Raw genomic sequence first — 27,068 nt, 5'->3', positions numbered from 1 at the left:
ACAACGACAATTGTGACTCATTTAAACTGTGCATATACGGTACAGCGTTCTGCATCAGTGTGGCTGGGCGTATAGATGTGAGGGGTGGCCATAACGTTGATTTACAATAGCACAATATGCTGAGGTGTGTAATAGGAAAACCCCCAATGGGAGAAACAACACATCTGTAGGATAAAACCTACAATCATAAAGCTGTAAAATGTCAAGCCAAGCACACCAACGAGAGTACAAATATTCCCAATTGAGCACACACGCATCCACGCGCACATATGCAACGTAAACAATTCCATACACTCCATACCACCACTGTGATACAATACATTACCACTACAGCTGTCATGCAACACTTAAAATCTACTAGCCATCACACAGTGACTGTATATCTCCTGGGATCTGTCACTGTGAGTTGAGAGAAGGGGAGAGAACAGGAGAGGAGAAGAGGGAGACACAGGCAGAGAAGAAGTTATGGTGAGTAATGAAGCAGAGTAAAAGAGGGTGTAAATATATGGGAGGGGAGATGAATCTGTCAGGGGTTCAGGGTAAACAGGGAGGAGAGAGAGATGTTAATGCGGCGCAGGAGAAAAGGAGGAAATGAGCCAAACACAGCGAGGTCAAAGGGAAACCGATAGTGAAATGGAAATTAGTGCATAATGCCAACAGTTGACATGGATAATAAAATCAGTAGGACAAAAGTAACCTCTAAGCTCAGCTTTAATGAGATCAGTTGTTTGATGTGTGTTTGTGTTACACAAAGTCACTATAGGGCTGTTACTTTTTACTTGAAATTCAGATATCTGTCAGAACTTCGGGATGGAATTTCAAACTTGAACCTCGAAATCCCTTTTGAGTTAAGCCTAGAAGCACTCAGAATGGGCGCTGTGAGCATGACAATGTCCCTTTTGACAGTAATGATATGTCATTTTGCCATGAATATGAAGCGTGAAAAGCACAGTGTGTGGAGGTATTTCACATATTCATGCGGTCAAGCATATTATTCATAATACGTACTATTCTGGAACAACTGACTTTTTCTGTGAGGGCCATAGCACAAACATGACTGCCAGTGTGGACCAGTGCTGCCTGTGACGTATTGCAGTTGGTCAAGTTCAAAATTCACTGCGTAATCAAGTTAAATTTAATGGGCATGATCACATGACACCGTCAAAACATTAACTCCTCTGTGTCTTACTACAAGGATAAGAACTTAAATAATAATATTCATTGTTTCCAACATGCATCTCAGTAGTGTTTAGTAGTGTTACACTACTAAACAAGAGCATACTGAATTGAATATATGACTGCACTGTGTTTGCAGCTGAATTTCAAGATTAAATAGCATTTCCAAAAGGAAGCTGAAGCATGTGATGGTTTGTAAACCACTCACTGCAGGCACCAAAGTCCTTTCACAAAATCAGCTATTGTTATCTTGTGACTTCAGCATATGAAATTCAATTTACCTAAGTGACAAAAACCGAACCGAAGAAGGCAGCAGCAGCTTAACAAACTTCTTCAAGTGAACAAAGGTGCTTTCTTAAGGTGAGATACATTGGCAAACACATTCTTAAGATATTGTAGACTTGAGCTGGCATAGATTTTCCCATTTTGCTAAGTGGCTAAAATCAGTTTTACTCAATGAAAACATGGCTGCTGGCATGTGCCCAGTGCCTCATGCTGACAGACTCAAGAAACAAACAAACAGTTTCACAGTTTGCTGGATAAACAGCGAAACAAACATAAAGGACAAAGTAACCGACATCTTCTCCTCTGATCAATCAATCCATAAAGTCTGACTTCCTTTACCGCTCCTTTACACATGTCCAGTGGAAGCCTCAGACTCAATCACACAAATATAACTCTTAAATATTAAAATTCTGCACTATCAATCAGACTTTTCACTACACAATGTAGTATATTCACATCACACCAGGCCTTTCATCATTTTAATATTTAAAGGTCAACCTTTACTTTTTATCCCCCGATCTGGACGCCGTGTCACTTTATTAAAACGTTCTTTATGAGAAATCATAAAGAACAAAGGACATTTTGACTGTTGACACATGAGAGCAATCCATAACATGAAATAATGTCTGGTATCTCCTTGGGTGCGCGAGGGCTCATCTGTGTATCTAATTATATACTGTACAGTGAGCTGTCGGGGCCAGCGAGGCCTTGATTTCTGACTTGTGTTTTGATATTTAAGAATAATGATATAATTCCAGATAGCCCCGCTCTCCTCCTTCAATAGCCTTTCTCTTGGTTGCGCTTTTTACAGTCATCTGTATTGGCATTAAGGCTTTTATCCAATCATATTTCAGCCATCATGTGTTACCAGGGTCAAGGAACTCCAATCCCACTGCCAATCCGTAGTGTGGGCGCCTGTAGCCGAAAATAAATGGCAATGAAATTGTTGTTTAAACCAATCAGATTTTACATTTTAAGCTAGCAAACTGTATCTGTAGCTACTTGGACAAGATCAATCAATCAATCAATCAATCTTTATTTGTATAGCCCACAGTTTTCAAAACATAGTTTGTCTCACGGGACTTCACAGGGTTGATGACATCCTCTGTCCTCAGACCTTCGATAACAAAGTTCTTAGAGAACAAGGTTCTAAGCATATTTGTTGCAATTTAACAACCCACAATGGCTGAAGGAGGGGAAGAAATTGATTTGGTCGCAGAATTACTGACAAAGCTATTTTCAAGACAGACTTTCCAAGAAAAGCTGGATGTTGTTGGCAATCCCGAAGCTAACAAGCCTGTTTGAACCAGAGAAAGGATTCGTCCACCACTTTGAAACTATGATTGGTACTCTTGGCTCATAGACAATATGTTTGCATTACAGTTTATAATATAGACTAGAACACTAGAACAATACAGAACAGTATAAAAGCAGTTATTTTGCTCAAATACGCTCTCTAAGTATTTATATTGAAGCTATTTATGCATTCAGTCGGTCCACAGTTCAGCCATGCTTTTTCTCTGATCTTATTAAAAGCGATTGTATCATATTTTTTTTATTTTTATGTTTCAAGTGTTTCATCTCTTCATAATAATAATGATAATGATAATACATTTAATTTAAGGGTGCCTTTCAAAGCACTCAAGTTCACCTTACAGTGCATGGTTAAAAAAAAACATAAAGACACAATAAAATCAAATAAAATACAGGCGACAAAAATACAAATATCAAAGCTGAAATTTTAATAACTTGAAACAATGAGAAAGCTAAAAATGTAAGATAGAGAAGGTTGGGGGGTCAGAGGGAGAAGGTTATTCTAAAAAGGTGTGTCTTGAGTCTGTGTGAAGGGAGCCAATATTGCGGATGACGAGTGGGAGAGAGTTCCAGAGGCGAGGGGCAGTGGCTGAAAGCCCTGGACCCCATGGTGACGAGACGGGCAGAGGGAGTAGCACCCTTACCAGTATAAATTATTTACCAAGCCATGCCTTCCCATCCTGGTTTAAGCCAGGATGAATTTAGTAGCATAGGTTAAGGCCCGGTTTCTCAGATATGATGGATATATGAATTCAACTTTTGTGCAACAGGCCTTTGGATTGGACTGTGTGTTGCAATGTAGAAATCAACTTTCCCTTTAAAGGGGTCTCACATACTTGTTGCTGTCACATAGGTGTATCAGAGACTTCATAAGCTAAAAATAAGAGAGGCCCAAACATATACAACAGGACAAGTGTGATATGTTCTTTCCTCTCTGGGCTTTCAAAGCTTACAGAAGTGATCATGCAAGACTGGCAGACAAAATAACAACAACAGGTAGCACACACACAAGAGCGACACAGTTAAGGACAACTACAACAACAACAACACCTGGCAAGTGTGTGTGGAGAAGTTTCCATCTAATGAGCAAATGAGCAGCAGCTGTGCAGCCAGGTGGCTGATCCTGAGCGCAGGCAGGAGATCAATAGAGAAGGGAAATGCCCCTGAGGCCATCCAGTGGTCAGCTGAGGCTTTGTGTCAACCACAGAACTATACAGCAGCCGGGGTTGTTTATGCCGGAGAGAGCACAGTGGTACAGCACACCACAATTGCATGAAAAAAAAAAAAAACAGATTGCCGTTTCCACGGTGCAGTGCACCTCAGTACTGCAAAGCTGCGGCCCGCTTGGAAAACAGCTCCAAAATCAGACCATGAGGTTGTGTAATCTTTGAAGTTTAGTTCACCGTTGTGCAGCCTGTAGTCAATCAATTGCCAGTGTGACATGATATCAGACTGCATGATTCTTCAGGTATGGGCCAAGATGTTTAGTGGGGTGTTCAATAAATGATGGTCTTTAGAGGCAGCAAGACCTTTGAAGTGAATGTGAAAATGGAAACCCCAGACAACTCTGCAACAACAAAAATGTCCAGCATCTTGTTATGTGTGTGTGTGTGTGTGTTACAGATTGAGTGGCTACATTGCGTCTGAGGCTTTGAGTGTGTTATATCTCATCAGATTGATTATGTCTAAAATTGTTGATGCATTGACACAATCATTCCACTACTACTTCAGCTTCACTCTTTTTTTTAATCACAGCAAAAGCCTCCACTCTTCTATGAGATGTCTTATCCATCCATCCACCTACCTAACTCTAATTCATCTATCCATCCATCCACCTCCCTATCTACCTCCTATCATCATCCATCCCTACATACCACCCATCTACCTCTCCATCATCCATCCACCTCAATTCATTTAATCTCTCCCTACCTACTTACCAACCTCCCGATCCATCCATCCACCACCCCACCCATCTCCCAATCGTTATCATCCATTCATCCATCCCTACCAACGTCCCTAGCTCCCAATCCATCCATCCACCTCCATACCTCCCCATCCATCCCTACCAACCAACCTACCCCACCATCCATCCATCCATCCATCCCTACCTACCTCCCAGCCATCCATCCATCCATCGCTGCTGTGTAAAAGTGTTCACACGTTATCCTAATAGCTGCATTTGTTCCCCCCTCTGCCTGAGCAAATGCAGCCTGTGATGTCCTGCACTCTGTGATGAGCAGGCTGCAGACACAGCATCCTCAGGCTCTCCTCCTGATCTCTGGGGATTTTAAATCATGCCGCTCCCACCTGTATTCCACACACACTCACACCCCAGTACGTCACATTCTACACCAGAGACAATAACAGTGAGTCATATGCCAAAGACCTTTGACAGGGTACATGGTGACAGTTTATTGTGGGATCATCTTGATAAGGTTTGTGAAGTTTAACATTTAGTGAGGTCACACCTCCCCAAGACACCAATGCATTTTCTGTCCCTTATTTCTGGTGGTCATTTTCTTTGATATAACTGCATCCATTACTGCTCTGGGAAACAGCTTCACTCATCTGAAGTCAGGTGTTGACGATAAGGTTCAAGGCAGAACCCCCATTAACACAAAACATAGTATGTGAAATGTAGTTTATACTATGTGGGTGAGATGAGATATGAGTTAAAAACTCACATTGAACTTAACATTGAGATTCCTGAAAGAGGTGGCGAGAAGGAAATAATCCTTCTTCAATGAGAAGCAGATTGGGCAAATCAACATTACATTATCACTTCTAATATAATGAGGAATACTTTTCATGTATTTAATGTCTTTGTAAATCATTTTATCAGTTTAGATACTGTTTTCATAGTTTATTTCTTAACAAATGCCACATATGTACATTTTCCCTGTTTCCCTTGGATCATCTTCTTGATCCAAGATGGCGGCGCGCACGGACGCAGCGGCTCACGGCTCTCCCTTTTTGTGCTATTTTCTGTGTTTTTCGTTCGTGTTTTTCGTAAGTACGTGTTCAAATCGCTGCTATAGCCGTCAGGACTTACTCGACGTTGGTTTTAGGCACAAGTTACCCACCACAAGTGACTTTCAACGAACTCACAATATACCCGACGACGTCCCGAGGCAACCGGGCTCTCCGTGGATTGTTATCGGGTCCGGCAGGCGTCGGAGACGGCGGAGGGAGAGAAAGCAGAAGCGAGGACGCCGGTCAGGCCTGTTGGTGAAACTCAGGACACAGCCACACAAGCCTCCCCTACCCAGCTTGTTCCTCACAAACGCGAGATCTATGGTTCACAAGATGGACGAGCTGGAACTACAGTTGGCTGGGAATCGCTATGTTAAGAACTGCTGTGTTATGATTATAACCGAAACCTGGCTTCACCCGCGGATCCCCGACGCCGCAGTAGAGCTAGCTAGCCGCTCTCTCCACCGCTGGGACAGAAACCAAGACTCCGGTAAGAGCAGAGGAGGAGGTCCTTGCATTTACGTACATAATGACTGGTCAAACAATAGCAAAATCACAGATAAACACTGTTCCCCGGACATAGAATACATGTCAGTTAAATGCAGACCACATTATTTACCCAGAGAGCTAACAGTAGTGATAGTTACAGCTGTATACATACCTCCGGATGCTAACGTTAGCATAGCTCTCGCTAGCCTGCTAAAAACAATAAACACACAGCTGCGCGCGCACCCACACGGAGTTCACATTATAGCTGGGGATTTTAATCAGGCGAACCTTAAGACGGTTCTTCCGAAATTTTTTCAGCACGTTAAGTGTCCAACCAGGGGTGCAAACACACTGGATCATGTTTATTCTAACATCAAGCATGCATACAGAGCCATACCACAACCTCATCTAGGCCAGTCAGATCACCTCTCTCTGCTCCTTACCCCGGCATACACCCCTCTCAGGAGGAGAACTACACCTCTCAAAAAGACTGTTACAACCTGGCCGGACGATGCACTCTCTCAGCTACAGGACTGTTATGCGAACACTCAGTGGGAGGTATTTGAACACCAGGACCTGGCAGAGCACACAGAAGCAGTACTGTCATACATCAGGTACTGCATTGGGAACGTCACTGTGGAAAAGAGCATCAGGGTTTTTCCCAACCAGAAACCCTGGATGACCAGCCAGGTCCGAATGCTGCTCAGGAAGCGTGACGCTGCCTTCAAGTCAGGTGACAGGGAACTGTACAGTGCCTCCAGAGCAGACCTGAAGAGAGGAATCAAGGATGCTAAGTGGGCCTACAAGAAGAGGATAGAGGACCACCTCTCTGATAACAACCCGCGACAGGTGTGGCAAGGCATACAGCATATCACAAACTTCAGGGGCTGTAACATCACACCTGGGAACCCAGACGCCTCGCTGGCAGAGGAGCTGAACTGCTTCTTCGCAAGATTTGAGAAAACTGAGCCCCATACAGCCTCACCACCTCCGCAGCCACCAGCACCCAGCACCGTCACACTGACTGTACAGGAGTCTGAAGTGAGACGGGTGCTAAGAGCAGTAAACCCAAGGAAGGCAGCTGGCCCGGACGGGATACCAGGGAAGGTGCTCAAAGCCTGTGCAGACCAGCTCTCACAAGTTTTCACCTGCATCTTCAACCGTTCCCTGTCTCAAGCCACCATCCCATCCTGCCTGAAGACAGCTACAATCATCCCCGTGCCCAAGAAATCATCCACAGACAGCCTCAACGACTACCGCCCAGTCGCCCTAACACCGGTCATCATGAAGTGCTTTGAGAGGCTGGTTCTTCACCACATCAAAGACAGCCTTCCTCAGACCTTCGATCCACATCAGTTTGCTTATAGAGCAAACAGATCCACGGAGGATGCCATAGCCATAGCTCTCCACACTGCGCTGAGCCACCTGGAACACCAGGGGAGCTATGTGAGGCTACTCTTCATCGATTACAGCTCAGCCTTCAACACAATCATCCCGGACATTCTGGTCAGTAAACTTGTGGATTTAGGCCTCCACCCACACACCTGTTCATGGATAAAAGACTTCCTCACGAACCGTCCACAGACTGTTAAACTTGGTAACCACATCTCCTCCACCCGCACACTCAGCACCGGCTCTCCACAGGGGTGTGTGCTGAGCCCACTACTGTACTCCCTCTACACCCATGACTGTAGCCCAACCCACCTTGGTAACACCATCGTCAAGTTTGCAGACGACACCACTGTGGTTGGACTAATCTCAGGGGGAGATGAGTCTGCTTACAGGGATGAGATCCTAAAGTTGACAACGTGGTGTTCAGCGAACAACCTGGCACTGAATGCCACAAAGACAAAGGAAATCGTCATCGACTTCAGGAGGCACCGCGCAGACCCAGCTCCCGTCTACATCAACGGTGTCTGTGTAGAGAGGGTCCAGACCTTCAAGTTCCTGGGCACCGTCATCTCGGCTGACCTCTCCTGGACCCCGAACATCACGGAGATCACCAAGAAGGCCCAACAACGCCTGCACTTCCTGAGAGTGCTCAGGAAAAACAACCTGGATGAGAAGCTGCTGGTGAACTTCTACCGCTCTTCCATAGAGAGCCTGCTGCTGTACTGCATCACAGTGTGGTACGCCAGCTGCACTGAAGCAGACAGGAAGGGTCTTCAGAGAGTCATCAACGCAGCACAGAGGATCATCGGCTGCACTCTCCCCTCCCTAAAGGACATTTACCACTCTCGCTGCCTGAACAGAGCGAGGAACATTGTTAAGGACAGTTCCCACCCCGGCTTTCATCTGTTCGACATGCTGCCCTCTGGCAGACGCTACAGGTGTGTCCGAGCTCGGACAAATAGACTTAAGGACAGCTTCTTCCCCAGAGCCATAACCACACTGAACATGGACATGCACTGACCATCCTACCTTTACCACATACTCTCACACATTCTGGCATGTGCAATACTCTACATTTCATGCTGAAATGCTTATTTATTTAATAATTTACTCCACACTATGCAATACTTATATACTGTGCACTACTTATATTGTATATACAGATTTTTATCCTGCTTAAATACATTCCAAACTGTGCAATATCTATATTTTTAAATGGTACCCTGCTAAAATCACTTTTATACTGTGTAAATGTTTATATTTCTATTTTTATATACTGCAAAATTACATTTCACTCTGTGATATTTATATTCTATATGCTGCTAAAATCATATCTCACACTGTGATATTTATATTTCTATATTTCATATACTGTTAAAAAAAAAAAAAAAAAAAATACATTTCATACTGTGGAAATAGTCTTATTTATTATTTTTTATACCCTGCTATGGGTAACGTCTCATAGAAATGCACTTTTTATATTTAAACCCTGCTACAGACCTGCTATTTCATATTGTGCAATAAGAATTTGATGGCTGTATATCCTTTTAATGTAGTACGCTGCAACTGAAAACCCACCTCACGTTAACTAGGGTCACTTTTTCTTTTTAATGTCCTTGACCCATACACTGGTTGTTGTTGTTGTTGTTGTTATTGTTCTTCGTTGTTAGCTGTATGCACTTTCAAGGTGAAGTCAAGTAAATCTCGTTGTACAACTTGTATAATGACAATAAAGGCATTCTATTCTATATCTACCAGCATGCTAGTTACTTTTTTATTATTTTGTTATTGCCAGAGTATCGGCTTGCTTGTGTGATAATAAACCATAATACTGTAGCGCTGCCCTGTTTCTCTTTTGAATTCAGCTCCTCCACTGACTGATACACCCTAAATGTCTCAGAGGTCATTCCTCCTACTCCTGTAAAACTGTACAACAAGCACTGCTGTCAATATACCAAATGAAACTCATCCTGTGTTGACTCTGTACTGTGCAATACCACCATTGTTATTCATAGCAATATTTCTTTTGTGCAGTCCTTTATGGTGTTTTAAAGACCATTCTGTATATGCTACTCATTGCATAATGCATATATTATTCTGTTCTGTCATAGGGTTTCATGTTCTCCATTATGTTAAAATGCATGTTTATTCATTATAATCTTTAATGTTTGCTGCAACTGTAAATGTCTTTGTAAGGACTATAATATAGTCCTTACAAAGACATCTACCTGTCTACCTCCATTTAGCATCCATCTACCATCAAACCTATCTACCCTACCTTCCCTTTCTATCTATCCAACCATCCATCATCCATCCATCCATCCATCCATCCATCGAACCCACCCATCCACCCACCTGCTATTCAATGTCCTCTGACAACAACAACAGTGCGAGGTGGACAAACAGGAATTCTAAACTTCCCTTCACTCCAGCGAGGCTCGTCCAAGTGCAGCATATCAATCATACTGGACGGCTTCAAAGTCTCGTAGTTATCAATCAAACAGGGCCTGCAGGACAGAGCTGTTTTGAATAAATGAGCGTGCATTCGGGCAAATCTAATAGTAGAGATCATGCTGTTGGAGAAAATGTGTATTTATTTAAATGATCTGAAGTGGTTCACTTTAAGTCTGATTGCGTAGGGGGAAAACATGCTTAGTGTTTTGGGTTTTTTTTGCAGTGGATTTCACAGTGAGTGGTCTTTACTATGAGATTTTTCCTTTGGGGTTTCCAGCTGTTTGATTATGTCTGTGTGGCCATTTTTTAAAATCCGTTCAGCTGTAGTGCTTTGGCTGGAGTGAGACAGAGGGAGTGAAAATGCTTGGTCAACATGTGGTCTTAAATCACAAAAGCAGAGTTCCCAGAAAGTCAAAGACAACTATCCCCGTTTGTCTCCACAGCTACTGCTGTGACCAGATACTTTATATTCTCATGTTGTCCATCTATCACTCTGTTCAATTCTTTTCGAACACAAGCACCTTTCTTCCAAATTGATTACAATAACAATTAGTTATATATTTAAAATTTGGTAGGTTTTTGGCCAACTCAAATATTCATATGCCAGCTACAATAAATACACAAAACACTTACTCATTGTCTACCACTTTATCCTCCATGTGAACGTCGTGGGGTGGTGGAGCCAATCACAGCGGACATGGAACGAAAGGCGGAGTACGCCCTGGACGGTGGCCCCAGGCCAACATACAGAAACAAACAACCATTATCTCACACCTAGGGTCAATTTAGATTGTCCAATGAACATAATCACCATTTTGCATTTTGTTTTTGGGCTGTGGGAGGAAGCTGGAGTTCAAAGAGAGAACCCACACGCACAGGAGAACATACAAACTCCACACAGAACGATTGAAGTGGAATTTGACTGTCTTGCAGGAAGGCAACAATTCAAGCCACTTCACCGCCATGTGCCCTTTCACTCAACACCTTTTATTTGAGCCCTTGGACACAGAGATCATACGCCCCACCCACTGTATTCAGCTAAAAGTCTATCAGCCATTCTCCAATTATAGCCACTCTCATGCCAAGGTGGGTCTTCTAAAGAAACTCCTCCTCTAGTAACTTCCTGCTACACCAATGCTGCCTCACACTGCTGCTGCCAACAAAACGTTACCGCTACCATTGCAGCCTCCACCTCTCTAGATCAGAACAGGTCCAATTTTTTAAACTGTTTTTCAGTGTCTTCTTTTATGGGATTTTCCTGTGTTGTGCTTTCTGTTTGGCCTAGCATGCTGCTTAGACAATCCAGGGAGCATCTAAAGAGTGCAGCCATTAGTGCCAAATCTAACTGTATCTCCATTTGCTGCAATAAATGGTTTAACTATGATGAGAGTGTGCCTGCTTGAAAGTCTTCACTGCATACATTTTATCGGTATGAACGTAAACAGCAACTTAACTAGTTAGGGGGACAGCATATAATCACAGAGTGGTGATTCTAGTTTACTGCTGTGATGGTGTGACATCATAAATATTGGAATCAATGAAGCATCTGGAGTCTACGGCGGCTCTGACATGAGATGCAACACGTTTTATGGAACTCTTCAGATTTTAAAACCCCTCAGGTACTTTCCCTGACATAACTTTTCAGGGCGGCTACCTTCACCTCTCTCTTTCGTTACCCACTTCCATGTGTATTTCTGTCATAAACACTGTCCTTGTCTGTGTACACTCTCTCCTTCTCAAAACCACAAGGTGTAAAGTTGATTTATTCCTGTTGTTTCTCCCACTGCCTCTCCTGGAAGGTTGTGTGAGTTAGTGTGCATGTTGCCAATACCAACAAAGAGTGTCAGGGATCTATGATGGATCGACCACTCTCTCTGCCCTTTAGTACATATTCTGTGCAAGTTTATTAATTTGTTGTTTTGTGGGTGGAGCCCACATCTGTTCAATTTGACAAAATGGCTTATTCTAAGTATGTGTTCACACCAAATGTCTATTGCATGGTATCTTCCATGTGGAACATCCTGCAGGGTAATTCTTGTGCAAGGTGCCTTTTTCACATTAAATAAATTATTATGATTTGAGATGTCAACAATCACTACTTTTCAGGGTTCACAGATTGAGTCTGTATCTCAGTTTATTTATTTGAGTTTTTCCTTCTTTGCACTACACATTCCGCTCAGAGTGACAGGCTGAAACTGAAACTGGGTTTTTCATTTCAAATTAAGGTCTGTCTGTCAAAAAGAAAGCGTGTTGCTGCAACATTTACGTCTGTCCTTGGCTATGGTGCATGCATCCTGTAATAACACATTATGTAATAACACTGTATTATGTAATAATGTAATACATTTACACACCATTATATAATAACTGCCGCAATTTGTAATAATTTGCCACATTATGTTATAAACTTCTTGAACGCAATTGGTAATACATTTTGCCTTGTTATTACATATTGCAGGTGTTGCGATTTTTTTTTTTTTTTTTTGCAAAATGTAACAATTGATGCATTGTGTAATAACCAACAGAAATGTACATTAAACAGCAAATGAAAAACAATCCAGCTATAACATACAGCCTAACACACTGATCACACGTTGGAGCTCCAGAATATTAAAGTGGATTTTAACAGTGTTGTTCACCTAAAACAGGCCATGGCTCACACTTCACACACATAGTCAAACCACCTGTATATGGAGGGGGGGTTATCAGAGAACTGCCTATCAGAATTCCAATTGACTTATGCTGCTCAGCAACTTAGCCACTCCTTATATATGTTGTTTATTGTACTACAAACTAAGCAGGACTTAGATTTGGATTATGCATCCTTATCCTCAATGAACATGAAAAGCAAAGCTTTTATGCTGATATGTGTTAGCTTAGCTTATGTGTTGGCTGTGTCAACACCAGCTAATTTAGTCAATAATATTGCTTTTCCAAAGATTGCTATTACATAATGTGTTGTAACACATCATCTCAAAGCTTACATGCCCTGGATACATTCTAACATGGAGCTTTGAGGACACATCACTGTTTATTGTATGCCAGTGTTGGATGGTCTGACTTGTCCACCTTCGGAGCCAATCACTAGCTTATTAGTCTATTGTGGGTCTGATCCCTTCATATCTCCAGGCCAGAAAATAATAAGAAATTAGATGCCCTACTTTTTAGGCAGGACGCCCTAAAGACGCCCTATTTATTCCACCAGGTAACCACCGAAACGATGTTGTGATGACGCGTGGGTATAGACTGGCCGTAGAGGTTGTATCTGTGCCCAAACCCAGTGTTTCTGTGTCTCAAATGATCATGTATTGTTATTGTAACCTTTATTTAACGAAGATTAAAAACGAACTGAGCTAAAAAAAAAAGGATCTCATTTACAAAACTTTGCTGGCCGAGACAGGCAGCAGTACATATAGGTTATATATAGGTCCTGTTCCTCAGAGACCCCTGCCCTGCATGTTTTAGATGTTTCCCTGCTGCAAATGAATGCTCATTTATCAGGCTTTTGCAGCGCGTCGTGATGAGCTGACCATTTGAATCAGGTGTGTCGGAGAACAACAACATCTAAAATATGGGCAGGGGTCCCTGAGGATTGAGAAACTCTTCCCTAACCTATATTTATTGCTGCCTGTGACAAGGAAAGTCTCGTAAAAGAGATGTTTAATCTCAATGAGTTTGTATTGGTTAAATAAAGGTTACAGTAATAATACATTGCAATTTGAGAGAAAAGAGGAAGACAAGCAATTTCTTATCACTATCACCCATGGCTGAAGTAGCTTGGATTGCTATGCTTAATTCTTTCCGTAAAAGAAAAAAAAAATGCAACTACAATTTGTCCAAAATTCCATCACAACCTCTGGACATCTGTGGTAAACAGGTCTCCATCACGTCCAGGTTTTTTTTTAACATGCCTGTAAAACCCGTTTGACACATTGTCGCGATAATGTTTAATCGTCAATATGTTCGATGCAGCGGTGCAAGCATGACACATTTTTTGTATTTTTGTGTGACAGATTTTAATTGCCTTCTGTGTATACACAGTTCAGCTTTTATTTTAAAGCCATTTATTCCTGTTGTGCCTCCCACTGCCTCTCCTGGAAGGGTGTGTGTGTTAGTATGTGTATGTGTATGTGTTGCCAATACAAACAAAGAAACAAAGTAGACAATGTCCAGATAGGCTTGACTGCTCTGCTTGGCATGGTACTGGTGGTGTAAATGTGGATGGTGGATGGTGGATGTGGGGGTGCGGGCTAAGCATGAATGCACTGCCAGTATGTCACTATCAAGGATGTGTTTGTGCGCATGCGCGCGCGTGTGTATGTGTGGCTGTGTAAGAAAAGAGATGAATGCTCTGCTGACTTGTCAAAGCTGAGGATCTTGCCTACAGCAACTTTGTCTCATTTACAAAGTGGTACTGCAAGTCACTCTGAATTTCAGCATCAGTAAAACAGTGGAGATACCTCATGGAAAACCTCATGGAAACCTCAACGAAGCTACTAAATGACGACACACCCAAGGTACCAGATTGCTGTTATGTATACTCCCACTAGGGGCGCCTATTTTAAAAACATTTCAATTGGTTGAAATCCTACATATGATTCATTAGTTGCGTTTGGTTGGGGGATGGTCTCTACAATTTCACTTTAAATGACACCCAGAGTGAACACTGCTGTGTTTCATGTTAGGGTTGGGTTTGGTAAAGTTCAGTACAGTGTGAAATGGTAAAATCCCTGGTCAGGCTTGCGTTTTGACTGAGAACAGTACTTTTACATGTCAATGCCAGATGGGGGCTGTGCCCAAAGACCGTGTAGCATGACATCGTACCAGTGCAACTACCATGAAACCTAACATGAAACAACATTGGAGGACATCAAGCATACTTTTTTTTTTTTTACTTTTTTGTCTCAACAAGACGGCTTTATATGAAAATAGACTTTGGGCTTTCCCTCGATTCCCATGGGATATATTGTACTTAAACACATATCAAAATGCACATGTTGTCACAAACTATTTTGTTTTAGTTATACCTGTAAGCCACATTTCTACCTAGGATCAATTTTTTCTGATTCAAAGTCTAACAATGTCAAGTTGTATGCCTGAAGTTAAACTTTAGGAGTAATCAAGACACATTACCCCATGTCTGAATGCTTAAGAGTTAAGGGGCAGTAGATTATTAGGGTATTCTAAAATGTTTAAATAGGCAAGTGCACAGAACTGTGAGTATGATGTTATTTATAAAACATCAGCTCTAGCTATCCATCTTAATCTATTTCTGAAAAATAATTAACATCACAAATGTGCAGTCGGAACAGGAGTGTAAATACAAAGCCACAGGCTCACATATACAGCCAGTATATAAGGCCTATTTGTCCACTGAGGGAAAACAGTAGCACAACAATACATATCCACAGTGACACAGACAGAACCATAGCCCCTGCACCAAAAATATGAATATAATACAGTATACATTTATATACAGGACACACACTTACCGGCTCGGTCAGCTCCAGCACATTTGCCTTATACGTGATGGGACTACAGTCACGAGTGTTTCCCACCAGTGTGCAAGGTAGAAACATGGGACCCAAGTCATCGCCATCCAGTATGTCCACAGTGAGAGTGGTGGTGGCTGTACGACGCTCTCTGGGGTTGGGGGCTCGGTCCTTAAGAGAAAGAAAAAGAAGAAGAAAATGGAATAAATGTCACCAATTTTTTTTTTGCCCGATGCTGCGACTATTTCAAGATTCAGTATAAAGAAATAGTGACATCTAATGGTAAGACTGCTAAGTGAAACAAATGGAGGAATCCACCTGTCACTCCCTCCCTTTCCTATACGATACTTGGTATATTGTTCTGATACTGGCAGAAATTGGATATCTGCAAAAGAAGAAAACTAAAACTTGAGTCAAAAAAATCCTAAATATGGTATTAGTGACATAGAACAATGTTAAAATTATTCTTCCTACAGCTTTGACGAGCATCATTACACTTTTGAAACCAGGAATTCACACAATAAGTCACACCTATTGTGCAATACCCGGCTGTCAATCACACTTTCATTTCCCTCTAAATGGTCACATAATGTACAACGCTGAAATTATGTTCTATTAAAGAATACCGGAAACGAGTGATTGACACCATTAATATTGATATTTTAAGTTAAATGAGAAGTAGACTCATTTCCCCATAGACTTCCATTCAAACCAAGTTCTTTTTGCAACCAGTTGAAACGCTATTGCATCCTACTTCCTGGGCTTTAATATGGGAAACAACCTCCATATTTCTGCACAATGATTGGTCTATGATTTAGTTTGTCTCAAATGAACCTTGTGCAGAATCAGCATGTTGAGCCACATTGCTAACCACTTCTCCAACTTTTTTGCAAGTAAATTACCATCACAGTACACAGTTCAGTGGTGGTTGCTGGTCTTTGAAACAGGGGAAGCTCATTTCCAGACCAGCTAAATACACACATTCTGCTCTGAGCTTCCACTTGTTTTAATGCACCATACTGCTGCAGGAATGTATTTGAATAAAATCACATAGGACAATCTGTGATAATCAGCTGATTCTGAATGAACTAGTCATAGTTCGTCGTAAATACATATCGTAAATACATATTTGCCCTTATATTTTGTGACATTTTAGAGGAAGGGGTTGTCTTAGAGTGGTGGCCTCTGGTGGCTTCTTGTGGCTTTTTGTGACTGGAAAAATCCATCAAGGGTTGTTCCAAATAATACAATGCAACCAAATTCCCGTCTACTGTGCTGACCTAGACCGGAAGTTCCTATTAACGCTGTTTTTTTTGGTGTGTAGCTGCGTCATTACCTTGTTTATGAAGCCCTGAAGTTTCTAAACAAACAGGTCTGCCATTGCTGAGAATGCTGTGTTCATTGTAATCTCGGGGCTCAGCGAGATCTCTGAAAATCCCGTAATAGTTACGTAAAACGGCGGTTCTCCTGAACAGCAGATCGTCCTGCTCCGGGCACTAGTCCGGGCACATCCGGTTGCGTACATTGAACCGCAGAAGAAGAATAACGTCCGTTGTGGAGGTGTTTCACGAGCGACAGTGTCTTCTGACTCTGGGTCTGACTCCGGGTCAAAGTCATAAAAGGGACTGTGGCGGGGAGTCGTGAAGAAACTATTTTTAAACACTGTTAAAACAATGTTTTGATAATCAGGAGCAGTGCATCCACCGTTCCAGAGGGGGGAGCTGTGCTTCTGAGAGCGGATGTGCTGAATAGTATTGGCCAATCACAAGAAGAGGATTTCCATCTGCTCGTTTACAGCAACTAAGAGGTTTTTGACCATAAAAACAAGTTAATGTATGTAAGTAGACCTCCATAACTAACATTTATGTGCAACAGGACCAATCTATGTGACCTTTAAGTTTAAAAAATAACATTATCGATCATTTTCATTGAGAAGATGCAGCTCTTATCATTTTGCCTGACTGAGCACTTTGCTAGGTGGCCCATCATCTTTTAATTCAGAAAGGAAAGAATTTGAATACATTTTTCCTCTGCAAAAGGAGCAAATGCTTGTGTGACCTTGTCATACACAGTAAAAGTATAGGCTTTTATTTAGAAGAGAAACCATAGGACTGCTGAGGCCAAAGAAAGCAGGTTTCAGTTGTGAAATACCTTACTCCCTCTCAAGATTGATGTCAAGCTGTAATGACTGATATTGTAAGATTTAAGATTGATGCAACCTCCACATTTCATCCTTTTATTTCAGATGTTATCTATAGTGACTTTATCCAATGCTTAAAGGATGTGTTGTGTGGTTTCATAAAATATGAGACAATTAACTATTTATGGCTGTGCATTATATTAACGTCTTGGTACAGTGGTACAGTGGCTAGCATTGCTGCCTCACAGCAAGAATGTCATCAGTTTGGATCCCAGTTGGACTTTCCATTACCTCATAGTACCTCCTCAACATTGGAGGGGTCGCAACACTGCCATGATCGAACACCAGCCTTGTAACCCTCGCTGTAACGTTCTTGCCAGTTTTCAAATAGGCTGCTACTTCTTAAATTCAGTTCAAATACCGTAAAGGTAGCATCGCAGCAAATTCACATTGTTCAGACATAACATTCCTCTGACTGGTCAGTTTAAACTGCTGTATTTTCATTTTTTACTTCAAGTTAACCAGTGTTGTCCCCAATTGATCATTTGCGTCCCCCCACTTAATATCATATTAGAAAAGCGCAATATAAATACAAACCATTTACCACTTATAATGAAAACATGTACTGCCACCTGCTCTTCCTTTAAAATCAGCACGTCATTATACATTATTAAATGTATCATATCAACATTAAATTATATTACATATAAAAGTGTGTTGGGTGTTTTGATTACAGATGTCTATGTTGTTATTAAATTAATTTGAGATTTATCTGATTTTGATTTTGCATCATGTTAATAATGTGGATGACACAATCATTCCATATCAAACAAACACTTTTTCTTTGAAATTCTGTGACGTATCATGAGTAACTGCTGTTTTTTCCCCACTTTCTTTCCTCGAGACCACCCCCTCTTGATCAGATTAGACGGTCATTTGAGTTTGACACACCTATCTTGCTGCAAACTAACTAAATCAGGGAAACTACAAGATGTAAGTAATAATTTAATGAACACGTGCAAGCTTTAGGGAAAACAAACAAACCAAAAAATGAAAACAAAAAAATTCTCATTTGCAAATTTTGAAAAGTCTGTTGTCATTTGGCTGTTAATTAATGCGTTTCTTCAGATATACAGTGACATAAACAGCCATAAAATAATATAATTCTGTCATAAATAAAGTCACAATTAAAGTAACAATACTTCAATGACAGAGTCTTATTCCAACAGGCAGGAGAATTTATATTCTGCAAACACCCAGCCCCTTTAAAACACTCTTAATATTGTATTAAGATGATCAATGACTGGGTCAGGCTTTCAAGCAGCTTTTGATTCTCTCAGTCTAATGTTGATTCTACTTCACTTTTTTTGATTAAATGGTTTTTTCAGACATTTTGGGGGTATTTCCTCGAGATCTGTCAGCAATCTCTTCATGTCACGATGACGTCCTTAACGGTGCAATCAGCGAGTGAAATATTTTGCTGTGGTGCCTCCTCCCCCCAGAGTCTCATTTAGAAGTTGAGGGGAATGCAGTATATTGTAAACTACTCTTATAAATAAAACATTATGGTGTGCTGCTGTAAAATAATAATAAAAAAAGGAAACAATTATATTACAAAAGACATTAGTAATAATTAAGGATGCACTTATAGCTCCCTTAAGGCTGACTCAGCAGAGCTGAAGTAGTTTGAAATTGTATCATGACAATAAAAATGTAAACACAAACAGCACAAGTCCAGGCTGCACTCCAACATAGTCTGCATATATTTTACTCTATACCTATAGATATTCTTCTATTTCAGGCCCTAAATGAAAACCTGACTTTTTATTTTTAGATATGTTATATGCCCTGTCACGAATAGGCGGACAACCCTGAGCGAATGAATTAAAATTATATTATGAAATTATCAAAGTGTAAAAACACAGCAGCAGCTCCATAGCACGCACTCAGTGTGAACAAGACACACTAAGAGATGATGAGGAGGATAAACAGACTGACAATCACAGAAAAGTAATGTCATAAACGGTGTGATATGACAAGAGACAGGTAGGCAGCGATTTCAATCAAAACAAGAGCAAAGACTTTTACATGAATAGGACTTACATTTTTTTGTTTTTAATGTTTTTCTAAGCTTGTTTTTTTTTTCACTTTCCGCAAACTAATTTACATTTGTACATTTTGAACATAAAAATGTTTGAATGCGACATCCTGGAAAAAAATGGTTTCATGTATCTTACCAAGTTTTCTAAAGTAATATAGCTCATAGTTCAATAGCTGCAAGAGGTGCCTCTGTACACAACTGGAAAGTCCTACAACCGATCGAACCCGATGACGTATGCAGAATGAAAACATGACAACAAACGTCCTGACGACTTTTTTGCCTGGGAAGCTCTGTGGAGCATTTGAATCGGAAGACAAGTGCTTTTGACTTTGGTGGTCACCCTAATGGTCGTATACAAAAGCTGCTAGACGTCACTTCCTCCGTCTTCATTACGTTAATCCCTCTCCTCTCGCACGCCAGGGAAAAAAAAAACCCCTGCTTGTTATTGGTTCCCTTTCTTTAGGAGATTCCTTAGTTGGCAGGAAGATCGTCCTTCCCTCACAGATGTAATGGGACATTGAGGAGTGGTTCAACAAATTTTGTGTTTTGTTTGTTTGTTTTTCACCCTACAATGGTTTGTGTTTTTATGAAGAAAATGTTGACCCTTCATAGAAAAAAGAAATAGATTTTTGTAGCCCTAACCAGGAGGCCTTTTTCCCTTAACCCCAACCACTGTTTACTTGCTGTTTCTACATATCATCATCACACTAATTTCTGCCAAAAACTCACACAAATATATGGTTTGCAGAAATGTACAATGACGACATAATCTTAATTAAAGGATTAAAAAAAGAAAGAAATCAGAAAAGCACTTACGTTAGCTTGTATGATGACCAGGTACCGTGTTATCTCCTCATAGTTGAGTCTCTCTCTGAGAACAACGGCGCCAAACAGTGTCAGGGGGATGTCAAAGGTTCTGTTGGCTGTCTGGAATGCACACAGATACATTGCAAACACAAACACTGTGAGTCACTAACAGGGTCAATGGTCAGTTGTCTGATGTGTTTGGATTATTAAAGTTATTAAAGTTCAAATATGAAATGATGGTCGGGGGACTGTCGACGTGGCTCCATTCCTCTATCCAATTATTTATGAATTCAATATGAATGCAGAGTGTGTCATGGCTTTTAACATTGAAATACTAAAGACAAAAAACAGCTGTGTGCGTCACTGCTGCACTCAGTCATGTTCTTAATTCCGGTGTTCACACTCACACAATACAACAGGATTTAATATAATGGTTCACCCAAATTACTCCACTGGGAAGTTGTGGGAACATAAAAAAGGGGTATAGACATAAAGATATCGCATTTTTCTTTACCTATAATCAAGCTTTTACAAATGTATATCATTGTTATCCTGTGCAACAACACTTGCATGACAATTAACATGATTAGTATATAATAGTTTTATGGGGTTTATATGTTGTGTTTGAATATTACTATGCTTCACATTTGTTGGTTCATGCTACTTTTATTATATATCAAGATAATGGTAGAAAGCTTATTTTTTTGTGTGAGGTTTGTAATAAGTGACTCTTCTTCCTTCGCTAAAAGCATGATTTGAACTAACACATTAAACATCGTCAAGGTCCATCCTCCACAAAATAGTTTTTAAGAAAATTTAGTTATTTGTGTTTTTAAATTCTAACCTTCTTTTGTAAGAAAGACAATAAAAAAAATGTAAGCATATATGGCTTTGTTATATTTAAGCAAGCATCTTTCACAAAACCTATTACACATTTTCTTGAGAAAAATAAAGGCAATTTCAACAATATTACGCCTAAGTTGACCGTTTATACATATGCATTACAACTTACAGAGATTAAGGCACAACACTTAAGTCACAGGTATCTGGAACTGAAAAATATAGTATTTTGCATTATGAAATTTCACAATGACAAATTTATCCTGTGATTGGTGTGATGGACCATACGTTTGACACCCCTGCCAGAGAGCATAAGCGAGGACACAACCTACAACAGTGTAAACAAAATCTTGTGCTAATATGTGTTACTATAAGAGCAGTTAAAATACACTGCTCACTGAAATAAGCGAGGGTTCACCAGAGAAAGGTTAAGGTGAAGGATTCTGATGGAAAAACCTACCGGGTCCTTTGGGTTGTATTGGATCGTATACTCTATCTGTCCATTTGGACCATCATCGATGTCTGCAGCTCCGTTGTTCCCCCAGAACCCAGAGAAAATGGTGGTTCCCACTGGCGTCAGCTGAAAACACAACAGGATTCTCAATACGTCTCTCGACAAGTTCACACGACGATGTCGTCAAACACTGTCAGACTCGGTACTGCTGACAACGAAGAGCTTTCATCGCACACTGTTGCGTCTTGTCATGTTTCATTGTACAGACAGTATGTGGCACGATGAAAAGAGGACACATTAAAAACTAAAACTCTTCATATGCATTTGGTCATGGGAGGTCTCGGTATCCAACTGTTTCTACTAAACACACGGAAAAGAAAAATCTGTTTTATGTTGAATGTGCTCGACTCAAGCTGGAGAAACAGGATCAGCATGGAGCCGTTTGTGTCCTTTCATTTGCACTGGCAATAAAATGAAACACAGGCTGCCTGGTTTGTGCGGTGTTCTCGCTACACTCTGTGTCTCAGTCTCTTTCCATCTTATCACCAGGGATATTTGCTACACCTCATCACCTCATCTCATAAAAGAGATGAGTAAAAGTGGGAAATAGAGTTAGAGAAAAATCACACGTGGCGCTCGTCACAAAAGGCGGTCCGGACATATTTACTTTGAGGTTTTGATTTAAGAAAAATAAAAAAAAAGGAACAGAACCACGATGGTAGCTCAGTAAGTTGTCTTTCAACTCCCGGCTCCACTAGTCTGCATGCCGATGTGTCCTTGGGCAAGACACTTAACCCCACGTTGCTGTACATGCAGTATGTGAATGGGTATGAAAGATGAGTGATAGGAAATGTGTTGCATGTATAAATGTATAAATGTGTAAGTGAATTTGATTGAGTGGGTGAATGGCAAAACTGTAATTACAAGCGCTATATAAATACAAACCATTTTTTATTTGCCAAAACCATATAATTACGGTAATAATATATTATAAGGATTCAGACAGGTTATTTCACCTTGCATTTTCTTTTCTTTTACTTTATTAAGCAGAAGAACACTTTCAAAGGAAATCCAAAACAATAATGCATCACCACAAGATAGATGATACTTTATATGTTCAAAGATTAAAAAAAAAGAATAAAGAAAAAAAAACTACAGATATTAATTTAAATACACACACGTAATATTTTGAAATGAATGCAGATAGTACTGCAAGCAGTTCTGAATGGGTCGGGGTGTGGAGGAACGGCATCACATCGGGTCCCTTGTTTCACTTATATGAAGTATTGAGCAGATCAATGTACAATAAAGTTACACAGCACTTCCTGTTTAAAATGGCCGACATGTTCAGAGCAGTTCCCTTGTCTCACAAAGGACATTTTGAGCAGATTGGTCAATGTATGGCAAAGTTACAGTTAACTTCCTGTTTCGGATGTTGGACTTCCTGTTGGGAGGTCAATGCTTGCAGACCATAGATGTATAATATGAACTGGACAGAGCACCGCCCCCTCTGCTTTGAAGACAATTTTTACATGGTGGCCACTTTTGTGTAACACCAGAAGGCGCTGTTTACAAAATGGAATATTTTCACATAGACGTCTTCAGCACAGGACCATAATCAAACCAAAATGTTGGCCTTCCTGTTGGGTTTAGTCCATCATTGATTTTTTTGGACTGTCCCAACCTGATAAAAGTGTGTTCCAACTTCCGTACATGTACCTTAAACCTTAGCCCTTCCAATTTCCGATTGACCACGCCCATTCCCTAAATCACTTTCAGACGTAAAGTTTCACCGCAACTGCCGCATGCTCAAGTTCTGTGAGTTTTTGGTGCATGTTTAAGCTCTCGAAATAGGGTCCTTCATAACTTTGTGAGCTCATACCCTAATAATCTTCAAATTAAAAGAAACCTAAATTTAACCTTTTAATGGTGAAAGTAGCTGTTATAGAAAGAAAAATCTATATCTGATGAGATATAAAATTTCTATAATTATTTACAAAACTGTACATGAAATGTCATGTCAGTAATATCCAACTTGCAGTTTTTATTAGGATGGAATGAACTATAAAAATACTTTGTAACATGGTCACACACTAATTAAGTACATTTAATTAAAATGAACATTAAATATTATATGAACACAACTTGCGTTTGTGATTTCCTTTTTCTGTGTGCATAAAATACAATGTCATATAAGCCTTTCATTGCATTAACTAGCATTTCATTACTTTTCTTGAAGTAGTACAACAATATATTCAGTAGTAACTCACTTAATTTAAAAAAACAAAAAACAAAAAAAATTAATAACATGCAAAACATATGCAAAACGAGACATTAAGTTTGATTGAAGTACTTCCGAGAAAAAATCTCAGTCTGACAGCATTTGGCAGAAAGAACAGTGCTGAGCAATGCTGTGTTGTATTTTATTTATTTTTTGTTCTTTAGCCTTTGCTTAGGGATCTGTGATTAGGTGTCACAATTTCACTCTAATCTCCAGCACAGGCAACATTTGAGATTAAGTTTAATGTAGCTGCTGCTCTGGTGATTTGTTACATCATTTCCCTCCAGAGGGTTATCTATGCCTCCCACTCATCTCACAATGGTCTTCAAAAAAGTCTCATGCTGTCACTTTATGCCACTGCTGGATGCTGCTCTAATGAAACTATTCCACACTCAGGCCTGGGTGGCAGCTCAGGAAATCAGCGGCATGCAGGGATCACCTTGAAACTGAAAACTTATTCAAGGAGCTCATAAACTGCATTGTAGGCAGTTATTATTATTAAAATAACATTTTGCATCAGGTGGTAAGGCATCATGGGGCAATGCAATTTTACCTCTTTAAACCAACAAAATAAATGCAAGTTTTTGAAAAATTAGTACTCTCCCATTGAGAGCCGATCATTTTGTCCATCTGATTTTTCTGAGGATTAACAAAGTATTCTGATTCTGATTCTGATGCGAGTGTGGGGTCACCCTTGACCAAAACCATACGGTCTTGCAACCCCTGCAACTAAGCTCATCCTCCCCTCACCGTGTATGTGCCGTATTTATCATATATTTTCCTCTAAATGTAAAGTTACAAAAGTGACATTGTGTTCTATTGAAGAAGACGTGAGACTAGTGATTGAGACCATTAACTCCTCAGGAAAATATTTACTGACCTAAAGCAAGTGAGAAGCAGAAGCTCATTTAATATCTTCTTACTTCCAGGTTGTCCTCAGCCAGCATACCAGAACACTATAGCTACTTTGTTATATGATTTCACATCACAAATGTGCTCTAAACAACCAACTTTCAGCACCATAACAGCGACAGTCTCATGGTGGTTGGACTTCCATCCTTCACTTTGTTCCCTGTTTCTGACTCAGTAGCGAAAGATTGAAAGACTAGATTGGGGCTTGAAAGGTGCAAATCACAATGGCAAAGATGCAGAGCAGTGCAGACTGTGCAATGTAGCTGGTAAAATAAATGAGTAGATGCAACTGTTTTGGACTATTGGGAGTCATGTTTACAGAACTGTCAACTGAAGCCCGAGCTGATAAAAAGCTGTAATTCTTTGCAGCGTCATCTAATCCAGGAGTGATTGCTGATAGTATCTATTCTCATTGCAGACTGATGTTCGTGGGTTTTCTAACCAGTGGAAAAGGGGCTTTGGACAATAGTGCAGCCTGCCTGATCAGCAATCCTGTATTCCTATCACAATACATCTGCTTTTCTGTTTGGACAAAGGCTTCACCTTCTTTGAATCACAAGAACGCAGTCTACACAAAATCCAAAAAGCCTGTCCTCCAAGCTGGACAGATAACAAAAAATAGTATCCATGAGTGGTTGACATGGAAATATAGACACAGGTACAAAAGTGCAAAGTTGAAAATAAAATAAAAAAATTCCAATACCAATACTTCACTCATATTTAAGCTCACCAAATGAGAGCAACATTTTAATTCCCTCAATAAACTGTACACTTCCATAAAGGCCACTTTAGGGCTATGTAGGTTTGCACACATAATCTTAAGATTCTATTCATCCATCCATCCATCATCCATCCACCACTTATCCAAGATCAAATTGCGGGCTAGCAGCTCCAGCAGAGAGCCCCAGACTTCCCATTTACTGGCTACATCATCCAACTCTGATTGGGGGAACCCTAGGCGCTCCCAGGCAGGCGAGGGTATACTCTCTCCACCCAGTCCTTAGTCCATGTCAAGGTCTTCTCCCAGTTGGACGTGCCAGGAACAACTCAACCGACTCCTGAATGACTTCACCCTATCACTAAGGGAGACCAAGGCCACCCTCCTGAGAAAACCCCATTCCATACACTTGTACCTGCGATCTTGTTCTTTCAGTCATGACCCATCGCTCATAAGGGTAGGAACAAAGGTCAAGCTTTGCCTTTTGGCTCAGTTCCCTTTTCGTCAAAACTGCTGCTCCGATTCTCTGGCCAATCTCACTCTCCTTCGTTTCCTCACTTGCGAGCGAGACCCCGAGATACTTAAACTCCTTCACCTGTGATAGAGACTCATTCCTACCCGGAGTAGGCAATCCATCGGTTTCCTGAGAACCATGGCCTTCAATTTAGAGGTACTGACCCTCATCCCTGCCGCTACACACTCAGCTGCAAACTCTGTTTTTGTGTATTTAAAGTAAAAAAAATGTATGGGTCTGTTGTCGATAATGTTGGTTTGGCTATGCCACTTCATGTGGTGCTTTAATTAATAAAACTGATTAACCTCCTGGCTATGTAAGCGACATCCTGTTCAGGGGCATGTTTAGATGTATAGGTATAGATACCTGGAGGCAACTCACGCTACTTATTAAATACAGTGGTATGCAAAAGTTTGTAAATTTTCATGATTTTCCTTTAGAAATCATTGCTTGTTTGAATAAGAAATTTCAGTTAAATATATCATATAGGAAACAAAGGCAGTGATATTTGTGAAGTGAAATAAATAATATGATTTACAGAAAGTGTGCAATAATTACTTTACTTACTCTTCCATACAGCATCTCCTTGTGTAAAATGCGCTGAATAGATGAACGATGCACAGTGACACCATCTGCAGCAAGATGATGTTGTAGGTCTTTGGAGCTGGTCTGTGGGTTGACAGTGACTGTTCTCACCATCTTTCACCTCTGCTTATCTGAGATTTG

The 27,068-nt window shown here is 40.6% G+C and overlaps 1 protein-coding gene across 1 annotated transcript in view; it reads right to left on the bottom strand.

Moving 5' to 3' along the window:
- Window positions 1-27,068, bottom strand: part of LOC310939461 (protocadherin-15-like) — a gene marked incomplete at its 3' end in the record, with an annotated part of 234,158 nt that overhangs the window by 161,030 nt on the left and 46,060 nt on the right. The window contains exons 6-8 of the mRNA XM_083904226.1: window positions 21,924-22,043; window positions 20,633-20,743; window positions 15,576-15,746 (exon numbers count right to left, since the gene is read on the bottom strand). Of these exons, the coding sequence (XP_083760352.1) occupies window positions 15,576-15,746; window positions 20,633-20,743; window positions 21,924-22,043 (402 nt within the window). The remainder of the gene's footprint in view (window positions 1-15,575; window positions 15,747-20,632; window positions 20,744-21,923; window positions 22,044-27,068) is intronic.

Source organism: Microchirus variegatus, assembly GCF_963457635.1.
Source record: "Microchirus variegatus genome assembly, chromosome: 17".
NCBI classification, from domain to species: domain Eukaryota; kingdom Metazoa; phylum Chordata; class Actinopteri; order Pleuronectiformes; family Soleidae; genus Microchirus; species Microchirus variegatus.
Note: the sequence above shows the minus strand (reverse complement) of the source record. Positions and strands in the feature narration are given on the sequence as shown.